This window comes from Catharus ustulatus, chromosome 4, assembly GCF_009819885.2.
Source record: "Catharus ustulatus isolate bCatUst1 chromosome 4, bCatUst1.pri.v2, whole genome shotgun sequence".
NCBI lineage: Eukaryota > Metazoa > Chordata > Aves > Passeriformes > Turdidae > Catharus > Catharus ustulatus.
In genome coordinates, this window is record NC_046224.1 from 51279310 (window position 1) to 51292439 (window position 13130).

Here is a 13130-nt window from a genome sequence, read left to right on the forward strand (position 1 = left end):
CTTGGCGGACTTTTTACCTGATAAAATTTCCTCTTTGGACCTCAAACAGAATAAAAGACTTTCCTTTAAGAAGTCTGAAATGTCAGATGAAGTCAAAGTATTTTTTTAGCTAAGATGATGCCTTTTAACATACCTTAACAGAAGTGGAAGTGAATTAGAGAATGAGTGAAATATCCTTTTGCTGATATAAATGCATTTTAGAAAACAAGTATCATGGCTGAATTTTCTGTTGTGGTCTCTTTCAAATAAATGTTGCTACATCCATTTATGCCAACAAAGAACAGGACTCTGATATTTCAAGGAAGGATGCTATTTGCTTAGACAAATGCCTAAAGAACTGAAGACACATACATCTCTGACTGCTGGGGAGAGAGAACATATTTTTAGTGATTTTTTAAATGCATTTGGTACAAGCATGTAAGATGATTTTTTCCTTTCCCAGAATGTTGAATTGAAAAGTAAAAAAAGGTAAACAACCAAAAATCGGCAAAAGAAAAAAAAAAGAGCATCTGTTAGTCAGAGGAGAAAAGTTCAACAATCACTGCTTTTGTCAAAACGTTCATGTTTTCAGAGATCATTTCTTTTACAGGTCATCTATACTGGAAAGTAAGTGTATAGGTATAAACATTCTAAGGTTTTTAATTCATGTCCTTCATCCACTTCCTAAGTTTAGGAATTTTAAAGGAGACGTCAACAGTCCTTTCTTCATAATTAGAAAAGTCCCTTCATGCACTTTAGACCACTGAAAGTATGAACACTCTTAGCTGATGCTCTTACCCACACAGATGTAGAACATGTTCAAGAAAGAAGATATTTCATATTACCAAGTCATAAAATAGTATCTGTGAGCTCCAGAAGGAAGCTAAGGTAGTTTGGAAGATTAAAGTACAGTAGTTTCACGAATACAAGCCGCACGGATTATAAGCCGCACCCCCGGTGCCTCGACAATGTTGCTGTCTTTGTCAATAGATAAGCCGCACCCCGAATATTAGCCGCACTTTCGTTCCTCGCGAGAATCCGTGCGCAGCTTTCACAAATTGGCCAATTAGTAACAGGATCGCGGCATAGCGGGCTTTACTGGCTCGGGGCGGGGCCAGGAAGGCTCGGCCCGCTCATGGTTGCCGACGGGGCCGGGTGGCCCAGCTCAGCACCACGGCTCGGCGGGGCTGGCCGGGTGGTACTGCCGCCGCCGCCGGGCTCGCTGGCCCCCCTCTCCCATCAGCACCGCCCCGCTGCCGCGTTCCCTAGCCCCGCCGCCAGGCTCGCCGGCCGCGGCGCGCCGCGTTCCCTAGCCCCGCCGCCGGGCTCGCCGGCCGCGCCGCGTTCCCTAGCCCTGCCGCTGGGCTCGCCGGCCGCGCCGCGTTCCCTAGCCCCGCCGCCGGGCTCGCCGGCCATGGCGCGTTCCCTAGCCCCGCCGCCGGGCTCGCCGGCCGCGGCGCGCCGCGTTCCCTAGCCCCGCCGCCGGGCTCGCCGGCCGCGGCGCGTTCCCTAGCCCCGCCACCGGGCTCGCCGGCCGCGCCGCGTTCCCTAGCCCCGCCGCCGGGCTCGCCGGCCGCGGCGCGCCGCGTTCCCTAGCCCCGCCACCGGGCTCGCCGGCCGCGCCGCGCCGCGTTCGCTAGCCCCGCCGCTGGGCTCGCCGGCCGCGCCGCGCCGCGTTCGCTAGCCCCGCCGCTGGGCTCACCGGTCGCGCCACGCCGTGTTCGCTCGCCCCGCCGGTAGGGCTGCCGCCGCCGCCGCCGGGCTCGCCGGCCGCCCCCTCCCGTCTGCACCGCCGCCGTGTTTCCTCGCCCTGGTCGGCACTGCAGGCCCGCGCACCGCCGGGCTCCCCCACGCTGCTGGCCCCGATTCTGCTGGGCTTCCCCCGCTGCCAGGCAGCCCCACCGCCGGCCTTCCTGCTTCTGCCATGCTCCCCTGCACTGCTAGCCCCAGTTCTCCCGGGCTCCCCCGCCCTGCTGGCCCGGGCTCTGCCTCCCCCCTGCCCCGCCCTGCTGGCTCAGGCTCTGCCGCCCGCCCCCCACACTGCTGGCCCCGCCTCTGCCAGGCTTTCCCACCTCTGCCGGGGCCGGCCGGGCTCCAGCTTGGCTTGGGGCTGCCGCGGGCTCTCACTTCCGTGTTGGCAGCTTTTAGAATTTTGTTAATGTATTAGCCGCCCCGGAATATTGGCCGCACTTCCGGGTTTCCACCAAAATTTTGGTCAAATTGGTGCGGCTTGTATTCGTGAAATTACTGTAACCACAACTTATGTAAATTTTCACGATGTGCTTCACATGAAGCAGTAACACCACAGATAGAGCAGTCAAAAGTTGTAAAGACTCAAAATAATGGAAGTTTTGTTATTCTTCCAAGAAACTGAATTTTTATCTGTGCTATCTTCTGTAATTACATAAATAGCAACCTTTTCATTCATTATCCAATATACGCGACTTAAATTTTACCTCAGCCATGGCTTGCTCCAAATGGACCTGGTAGTATTTAATTTAAACAAACACATGGTCTTGTAACAGCAGAATCTCTAGCCTAGCTTAGGGATACACTGGTAAACACCACACCAAAGGTGGGAAAGCCTCACACCAACCTTTTGCTATCTAGAAGTCCATTATGTGTCTTATTTTATGGTCTAGGTTGTCTTCCATAGTGTCAACAGATTAGTACTCCAGCTGAGAATTCACCACTGCTATAACAAAGCCTTCTTTGGAGCAGGTTGGACTATGATCTCAGAACATAGTTCTTTGTCTCTACCACCCAGTGAATAAGACTGCATGAATTTAAGCATCCTGAGACCATGACTTCATACGAGACAAAAAAGACTGCCTGCATAAGAAGTAAGAAAAATTAGTTAAATGATTTTACATCACAGAGTATCTCACTATAAGGCACAAACTTGACTTAGAAACTTGACTTAGGTGTGGAAAGGCTCGGTGTTCACATATTCACATGATATTTTGAGTTGGAAGGGACCCACAGGGATCATCAGGTCCAACTTTTAAATGAATGTCTGTATGGGCATTGAACCCACAACCTTGGTCTTTACTACATCGTGCTCTGACCAGCTGAGCTAATATGGGCAAGAAATAGCCTCAAAACACTGATGGGTCCTCTGAGGAATGGGATTTCCTTGATATATATATTTCTTCAAAATTAAAAACCTCATTTTCAAAATCTTAATGAGCACTAGGAATCCTTGCCCTGACACAGGAACTGCTGGCATAGAAACATTTCACCAATTCCATGTCTAAGGTTTTGTATCTCAGCTATGTTAGAGTTGCACTGGGAAATAATCTGAAGAAAAAGTTACTATAAAAAAAGCATTTTTGTAATATTTCTTTTTCAAATGTGTTTTGGTACTGCTTAAACTGGAATTCTGTATAAAGTGAATCTCTGCCCTCATTTAAAAAGTACTGTAATCATCAATCGTATAATCATCAAATGGTTTCGGTTGGAAGAGACCTGGAAGTTCACCTAGTTCCAACACTCTGCCATGGGCTAGGACACCTTCCACTAGAACAGGTTGCTCAAAGCCCCATTCACCTTGGCCTTGGCACTCCCAGATGTGGGACATTCACAATTTCTCTGAAAAACTGTTCCAGTGTCTCACCACCCTCATAGTAAGCAATTTCCTCTTAGCATCTAATCTAAACCACTCTAATCCAGTTTAAAGCCATTTCCCCTTGTCCTATCACTACAGATTCTTGTAAAAGTCCATCTCCATTTTTCTTGTAGCTCTCTTTGGTCTAGGAGGTTGCTCCATAGTTTGTCTGAAGCCTTCTCCAGGCTAAGCAGTCCCCACCCTCTCAGCTTGTCTAGATGATCATGACAAGATTGAATTAAAAATCTGCTTAAGGAAATTAATTTCTCATTATCTCTTATCTCCTACCAAACTGAAATGTGCTCTCTATACTGTCTAGCAGAAAGCAAAATTGTTGCAAGTTTTCTGAACAAGTCACTGTTCTTACTTAGACTCCAGTGATGAGATGCGGAGGCGGATGTTTCACATTTATCCTGCTTGTCCCTGGTCAGAAGGTCCCTGACTACCTTCTACTGTTACAATCATGCAAATTCTAGAATTGCATCTATCCATCTTTTAAAACAGCTATATGGCATGGAATCAGCCATCTCTTCTCCTCACCAAAGTCCTGCTCAAGCCTGTAAAAACCTCTGGACTGTTCCCTGGAACAACTCTGCCATGCCACGCAGAGAGTCCATGGCTCAAGTCAAACAATCTAGAAATACAAAAAAAATTCTAACTAAAGACTCAACAAAAGCAATTGAAATAAAAAACAAATACCTTTTTCAGCATCAACTTCAAAATTGGATTTCATTAAACTGATACCTGAGAGCACTAGGTGACTATGAAATTTCCAGGGCTTTTCAATGCTGTTCTTCGGAACAAACAGCAAAACAATTGATTACTTAGTCCTCTGCTCTACTCATAAACCTTCAGCCCCTTCCTTTCAGTCAAATTATAGGCATACACAAATTAAATAAATAAAATAAAAAACCTTTGAGAGCTCTTTAGAAGGGCTATGTAAAGCCATGAGCAAAACAGCCGCTGAGTCCATGAGCAGCAGCATCAGGCCTCAATGGCAAACACGTGGCCCTGATGAAGTTAATGATAAACCTTTCACTGACTTCTGTGAATGTGAATTTGACTTTATGCCTGTGCCACATAAAATAATTCTGCTAATAAAAAACAGGTTACTTCATAGCCTTTTTTAAGCATCAAAGGCTTTGTCTACAATATGGAACACAGGATGGTGCTGAGCACCTAAGGTCCAAACCACATACCTTTTAAGAAGTTTTTATTTCGCTCTAGCCTAGTCCTGTGGGTTGAATGTCTACCAGACTGCACTTCTGCAGAGTATCTTCCAATTTGGTTTCATCTGAAAGTAGTCCAACCAATGAGCTCTGGGATCGCTACACAACGCATACAGTAAGTGGGGAAAATCAGGAGATGAATTTCCAAAGCATACTCCTGATTTGACCTAACACACTAATGCAGGTGCATCCAAGGATCTTAGAACATGTTTGTGCAATAAGACCTCTAAAATTAAGGAGTACTGAGGTCCTCATGAAGAGGATTAATAGCCTTCAATGTGTTCTACACACGTGCAGCAGCCTACAGTGAAGGTGAGTTTTACAGCAGGAAGCATTGTTTCTGATTTCATCTATGTTCATTTCCCACTTGCTTGACCTGTTATCTTCAGGACTTTCACCCAATTAGCTCTCCACATTTAGAAAGCTTTTCTATGCAGCTGAATAATTAATTTTCAGATTTTGTTTAATCTTTACTGTCTATTCTATTGACAAGGGTCTTCTTTCCCTTAACAACTTTGCAAAGTATACATTATTGCATTAAAAAGATCATCTAATATCTCATATGCTTGTGATAAACTGGGCTTCTTGCCCTCTTTACTTGGGCTCTCCCTCCCCCTCTCAGTTTTATACTAGTCAAAAAAGATTTACTTCTCTTCTAAAAAATATTATATAAATAAATACACTGTGAGTCACAAACATTAAATACTTAATTTGAACCAGCAGAAAGACCAGCTACCGGAATTCTACAGTGGTCTGTTAGCTCGTATGTCTCTGCATGTGCATATTGAAGGAAACAGCAGAAATAATACTTTACAATTTGATGAACAACATATGACACAGAACCTCTAGACTCCCAAAAAAGGGTTACAAACTTATGAAAATGCAGAATTCTGCCCTTACCAAGACAAAAACCCTACACGCTCCTTACTTACACAGATATTAAACCATCATCTGTATGGCTTGACATATAAATAAATTGGATTAAGGAAGCATATAATCATTAAGGATTAAACAGAAATATGGGTGATAAAAAGAGGCATTTTCTGACTACATGTTGGAGGTCTAAACAGATAAGATGATGCTGTACCATCTGCTTTCAGGCAGACTCCTCTCCCGATTACAAGTGGAACCCATGAACTTAATTTAAACTGGAAAGAGAGAAAAAAGAGAAGGGGGGAAAATGGCATATTTGGTTCTCACAGTCTGAAGAATTATCTCAATGCAAGCTGCAGATTGGAGCATTATCTCTGAAAATTACAAGAAGCAATCATATTATCGGAATAAGAAAATAAAAACACTATGCTTTCAACAGGCACAACAGCAAAGTAATACCAAGTTTCAATACATGTATTAATTTTAAAAAAAAGAGTGAAACTGTTGGAAGTGTTGGTCTCATAATAAGGTAATGCACACAACCCATTTCAGTAATTCTCATTTCTGAAAATCTTGATTCTTGACCTGACAAATAGCCCATTCCATACTGAATGCTCCATTGATACTGCCTATTCCTTCTGCCCCATAAAAATACAAACATAGAAGGGGAACATTCTAGCCTACAAGATGCCAGAAGTGCTATATTAGCCCTTTTCACTGAAAACTCACCTTAGTTTCTGACTATGAGTACTTGGAAAAGAAAATCTTTTTAACATTGCAGGCTGTTGCCTTTTCCCTTTTCCCTTTTCCCCAAACTCTTCAACCATCCCTATTCACCTGTCACACATTCCTAACTCAGAGGGGATGGCTTGACTGTTATAAATTAATGACTCTCATAAACCAGGTATTTCTGCTGTTTCCCAGGGATTGCCCCCAAGGTGAGGATCAAGCAAGCAACACTCAGCATCCAGATATGCAAGGTTCAAGCCAGATGGGAGGAAGCAGAGAAAAACTGACCCACATTTTACTGCACTTGGCATTTGCCTTCCCCAAGCTGCTTATGAGAAGATCACCAGCACACATTTCAAAAAGCCACCTTTTTTTTTAATGCCAGTGAGCTTCCTCATGTACCTGAAAAGTGCCTGACCTAAAAACTACAGGAATAAACCCCTCTAGCATGTAATCTAGTAATCTAGTATGCAGTGGTCTGTTTTCCCCAAAGAAATATCCTGCAGTACCTTCACTGGACAATGAAATAGAACTAGCTCTTAAAGTGACTGCTAAAGGCAGCTTTCCTGTGTTTAGTGGCTGATACTCTGGGGAACCTTAGCTGTAGTTTTCAGGACCTTCTGGTGCTGCTTGAGCTTTTGCAAGCGTATAGTTTTACAACTCTTCTAACAGCTATGCAAAAGAACTGAACAAAATGGAGGAGAAAATGACAGGACAGACAAGAGGAAAGAGAATACAGAGTGAAGTAAGGGGTTGAAATTGAGGTGGTGTGGGTGGATTTGAAAAATAAGTTTGTCACATCCTATATGAAAGCCCATGCACAAATGAAAAACATGCAGATGAAAGGTGCACCAGGCAGGCCCTCATTAGCTGTAAACATGTTTACACAACACAAAATTTCAAGTACCTAAGACTGAAATTCTTCCATAGCTGAAGAATAAAAATACAAGTCTGACAGACCCATCTAAAGACTAAATGGGGTCAGGAAAAGAGGAAACTTCTAATGAAATATATTGCCAGTCACTACAAATATATGAGGCATGAAAATGACTGTGAATGAAAAAACTAAGTTGTAAGTGCAAGTATCCTGCTGTTTATCTGTGCTCTTTCTCACTGGATTTAACGAAAATATTCATGTTTCCAGGCAATGTAGAACAAAAGCATTTTGGTTTTTAAACCTTATCTTGTGCACCCTACATCTGAGTCTTATCACCTTCTGATGCCCGATAGTGCCCCTTTAACCTTTGTTACTCAATTATTGAACAAGTTATCATTGTTACTCTCTTTTGAAGGAAGAGTGGAGCCTCTTTTCATGCTGATAAGATATACATAAATATTCACTGAAAGCAAACATTCAATTGTAAAGTGTCATGAGCAAACTACCAGAGTCTAAAGGTAGGAAGCTGTGATCAACTTCTTTGCTCTCTTCAATTCACCAGAACAAAGAGACACAGAAGATAGACCTTTTTTTTAACAAATGAAATTACTGTTCTCTAAAGGAATGGACTTTATAACAGGCTTTATAACACAGCAAATAAATCTGGAAGTGAAATACCTACCCATTTTCTGGGCCGGCCTCTAGGTCGCTTTTCGCCAGTGGCTTCTGCTTTCTGTAAAAGAAACACAACATATTTTATACCTCAGCATTACTTAACAGCCTCAGTAACTAGGAACTGCTTTCCTGTAACATTAGCTACAATTATGCCTCCTGGGTGGCACCAGGCCCCCTAGCTAATCTGTGTGTTTTCTGGTAGGATGAGAGGACGCTGCTTTTTCTGACGTTTCCTAGCCAGTGTGGCCAGGCAGTGCCTCGCCTGCACCCAAGGGTGCCCGCAGCCCTGATGCACTCTGTGTCCAGGGGCATGGAGGAGTGTGCCCACACAGCCCCAGCTGCTCAGGACCCTCAGCAGAGCCTGGGGTGCCCTGGCCAGCCATCTGACATGGAGGCTGAAGGTGGGGACACAGGGCAATTGGGAAACCTGAGAACCTCCAATTACATCAAACCTAATCTTTCACAGGCCATCAAAAAGTACTAGAAGATACTAAATTAAAAATACAACCTGCTTCAAGTTTGATCAAAGCAGTTTACAGCGGCTACAATTCCTTTTTTAGTCTCATGTTCATGCATTAAATTAATTAGGACAAAATATCAACATGAACATGTCTGCGTTCTTATTGGGAAACAATTTCTCTACTTTTCATGTGAAGTTTTCTAAGTAAAAGCACATCCTTAAGCTGCAAGTAAATCTTTCATGGCCAAAAACACACCTTCCCTTTCCAGGTTTAAAGAAACAATGTGGAAGAGGCCCTAAAAGTGACAGCTATATTTATGTAAGCCCAGCAGTTGCTCCTGTAGCTCAACTTAAAGGAAATATGGTTCTTTTATAGGCTCTTCCACTAATTCCACTGCACGACATTGTGAATACTACTACTAGTAACAGTACTTATGCAGTACACTAAAAAGCTTATAGATTAAAAATTTTAAAAACCATGTTATTCTCTCTAGCTAGGCTATGCCCATCCACACCAGGTAAACAATCCTGTTCCACTCGGGATTTTTCTACCACCTGTAGTCAGGTGGGGACTTGCCAGATACAAAGCTCCAAGAATGAAGACTTTTAGTATGCATGAATTGTGTTCCTTTGGGTTTTTTCCCCCAGTTAACTGCATGTGTATTTGATTTGCCCTTAGAAATCAACTGTGCCATTAAATAAATCACTTGCTGGTCAATCACTGTAACATATACTGTAACCTAATGCTGTGTAAATCGGATCTCTCTAAAAGAGAACTTGAGTTGAGGAACTAGTGAAGGAATCTCTACAAAAAACCCTGCGCTGTGAGTTAAATGCAATTACTTTGAAATAAATACCTCGCAATACGAAAGCTGTGAAAAATAAAATTCACACTCCTAAAGGGCAAAATTATCACTCAGACTTGTTAAAAGAGTAAACTTGAGCTTTAATCGTTTATACTGGTGTTACATGTAAGGTGAAACCCTCTTAAGAGAATACTTGTTAAAGTGCATTTACTATATCCTGTAGCTGTCTATTTCAGAGTTTTGTTTCCTTTAAGCATTCAATTTCTTTATACCTTGTAACCTGAAGGATGCAAAAAACCAGATACAGTTTAGTGTCGATAAGATGTACTCCCTGCTTCTACATTTACTTCATGAAACACTGGGCATATAAATCTTCAAATGAAAATATCAGTTATAATTGGTCTTAACAAATCAACACTTGACATGATACCAGAGCACTAAGGCTATTTATTTTCTTCTGTGTATTACTGCATCAGAAGGAAAGACCCTTTTCCAAAACACTATTTAAAAAGAGTTGACTTTTTGAAAACAAATCTACTTTGGTATAATAACTAAAGTCTGCACAAACCTGACACAAAATCTAAATACAAATTATAATAAACATGAGAGATTTCTTTGAATAACTAATCTTTTCTTCCTGCCATAAACTGTCACAGAGGGTGGCTGCTTCCCATCAGCAGTGCTGAGCTCCACCACCACCGAAGGTCCATGTCAGAAGCTGCTGATGCTCCTGGTGGCTAGTTTGGCTAATGGTTTGTCAAGTGCTTGGGGACCTAGTAGATTGAAAGGCACTATATTCCTGCAGTATATGACTTCCACCTCATGTTAGAAGAAAAACATTTCCATAGTTCTTATCAAAACCAAATCTTTCCCAGAGGTGAGCTGAGCAAACAGCCAGGCATGCCAGAGGTGATGTTTTGGTACAGAGAGATTCTGTAAGTAAATAGTAGGGTTTTCACAGATTAAACTGCAGAAAATGAATGACAAGAACCTCCAAACTGGAAGTTTTAATCTCCTTTTCAAGAGAAGAGAAAGACAAAACACTTCTAGAACAAACAAAAGGAGTAGTACCAGCACAGCGGTAATGACAAATACATGAAGTTTAGAAAATATTCTACCTGCTTATACAGCCTGCATTTTCCCCAAGAGCTTAAGACATAGATAATACATTGTTTCTGCCCGAAAGCACTAAAACATTGCCTTTCCTCAGAACAGGTTTTTGCATCATCAAAAACATTCCAGTCTGTTGGCTCTTGGCTTTAATTGAAGTGTTGCCTCTGAAGTGAGGGGCAAATCCTGACAGAGCTCCAGGCCACCCAGAGGTGGTGTTTAGTCAGGGGAGCTTTAACATTTGGTGTTATTATGCTGTGAGGTGTGACCTTGCTTTTTACAGCTAAGACACGAAATCACCAAACTCAAAGAAGGGTCGGGTATGTTATCAAACACAAAGCGTACTTCATTAAAAACGTGAAATTTCTTATAAACAATAATATGAACACACCATTTTTGCAATGTCACCTTTGAGGAACAGCACTAAACTTACTCATGTTTAAAAGCATGATCTATATGGGAAGTGGGTTTCCTGTACCACAGGGCCATCAAACCCTGCTTCCAAACAGCTTCTCTCAGCAGCTCTAGGATGTGACTGCCCACGATCTCTGCCTCCTCAGTGCAAAAATGCACTGTACCCAGACAGAAACCAAGGCTGCACTACTGAAAGCGATTAACGAGACAAATATAAATAATTGAATGTCTATAAAGTGCTCTTTGAGCATCTATGCATTGTCAAGGAAGATCTCAAATGCAACAGAATCCAAATTCAAAGAACTCTATGCTCTTTGCAAAAATCTGCTGGAGATCTCAGATAAAATGTGTCAGAGCTGTAATCAGGTAAAATAAGTGATAGTTCTCAGGAGGAAGATCACTGTTGTCAAACAGAATCAGGAGACCTAGCCCAGGAATATGTCCCTCTCAAAAAACCACACAGTTATTTAGTCAAAAAATACTCTTAAAAAAAACCTTACGCACTTACTAAACACAAAAACATTACACTTTCCTTGTCCTGTTTTATCCATTTTAATTCTAAACAAAAGTCAGTCTTCTGTTTTTTCCTATCCTGGTCACAGTATTTGCTGTTGAGGTCTCTTATCTTTTCAGTGCAATAACCACACTACAAACACTTGATAAATTAAATATTGTTTTCCCTTTAAGTTTGCAATGACTGGTGTTGGTGAAAATGAATGAAGCATGGAGAAGCCAACTAAATTTTAGTGAACCAATTCAGGGCAGAGTCCTGATCACATGCACTTTTCTGGTTTGGTTTTTTTTTGTTTGGTTGGTTTTTGTTGTTTTTTTTTTTTTCCTTTTACCTTTGGACTGCTTAACCCATGGACATGCCTTTCTACATACCAAACCTGGCAGTGTAACTTAGAGACAATAGCAAGGGTGGTCACACACAGGATCACACACAGCTCTAGTTTTCAGAGGATGATGAATCAAGCTTGTAGGCATTTTCAGTGAATCTCACTACACAATAACTACAACAAATCTCAACCTATTTTAGCTGAAGGTAAATTTTATTAAAGAATTTTTACCACTGTAAATTCCTGGGACATCCCTTGACAATTCCTTTAAAGATAATTTTTCCAATGTCACAAATGTGTTTCCTGCTCCCAAACAGGAAAGTATTTATGCCTATACAGTATTTTCATCAAGCCAAACTACACGAGCTTTAAAAAAATTTAAAAAATAAAAAAATAAAAGGTCTTAGAAAGGGAAAAGTGATGGGCTAGGAACACAGCTCACCAAACAAAATTCAACCACAGAACACCCAGGAAATTAAAAAGGAAGACTCCCTACTATGATTTTCCTGAAAAAAATAGTTGTGCTTTATGGAGAAAAAAAACTAAAAGCCAATTCACATTTTGCTGGTATTTTTTCCCAAACTTTTTAAAGGAATGACAGAATAACTTGTTTAGAGATTCAGACTGCATAATAACAACCTAATTGTGGGGACTAAAGTGCAAGATGATCAGTAGTTTTTTGTCTCTGCCTCTTATCTATCTGGTAACACATTGTGCTCCTCCTGTTTGTGAAAATTAAACAATTGAGAAAGTTTGGTCTTCTATAAAACACAGTTTATTTCTTGTGTTTAGTTTGTAAAAACTTACGCATGCCTGATATGCAAGGCTTTAAGGAAAAAAATTAAAAATTACCCAAAATGAGAGTAATTGCCACATTATTAGCTGTTCAGTTAAGTCTTGCAACATTCTGTATGCATTGTCAAGTTTCACATTGCTAATTTCCTAACAAGCACAGTTTGCTTTCAGATGCCCCAAGGCCAGTTTACTAAGACCAAACACAAGCTCTTAAAGCTTAAAAAAAAAAAAAAAAAAAAAAAAAAAACCCCAACCAAAAAAACTCAACCAAAAAAACAATTTTTTTTTAAATACAACACAATCACAATTCCAGGGGAAAATTGTCCATCAACTGATTTCAGGGTATTTCCTTTTTGAAGTACCACAAAACAAAGCCCCAGCTCTGGAGTATTTTTAACTTGCTGCCAGTTTGTGCAATACATTTTTAATTGTGATGTGTAATGCTTTGCAAGAGAACACCCAATCAATTAATCATGAGTGCCTTCTCATGGCTGCTCGGTGGGTTCTCCTGGTCGACGTTTATCTAACATGTTGTGAACACTCTAAAGCATTTCAATGAGCTCCCTTTGAAACACACAGGGCACGCACTATTCTTTAGAAATTCCAGCAAATTCCAGCTGGGTGTATAGTACCCAGGTTCACATGTAGAGGGGCTTAAGCTAAGATAGCCAGTTCTCTTTCTGGGAGTTGAGACAGGCTGGAGAAAGCCTTAATAAATGTAGGTATGCATATGTATG

General features: G+C 41.6%; 1 protein-coding gene across 1 annotated transcript in view; it reads right to left on the bottom strand.

Moving 5' to 3' along the window:
- Positions 1-13130, bottom strand: part of HMGA2 (high mobility group AT-hook 2) — a 110451-nt gene that overhangs the window by 91296 nt on the left and 6025 nt on the right. Inside the window, exon 3 of the mRNA XM_033056835.1 lies at positions 7977-8027. Within this exon, the coding sequence (XP_032912726.1) occupies positions 7977-8027 (51 nt within the window). The remainder of the gene's footprint in view (positions 1-7976; positions 8028-13130) is intronic.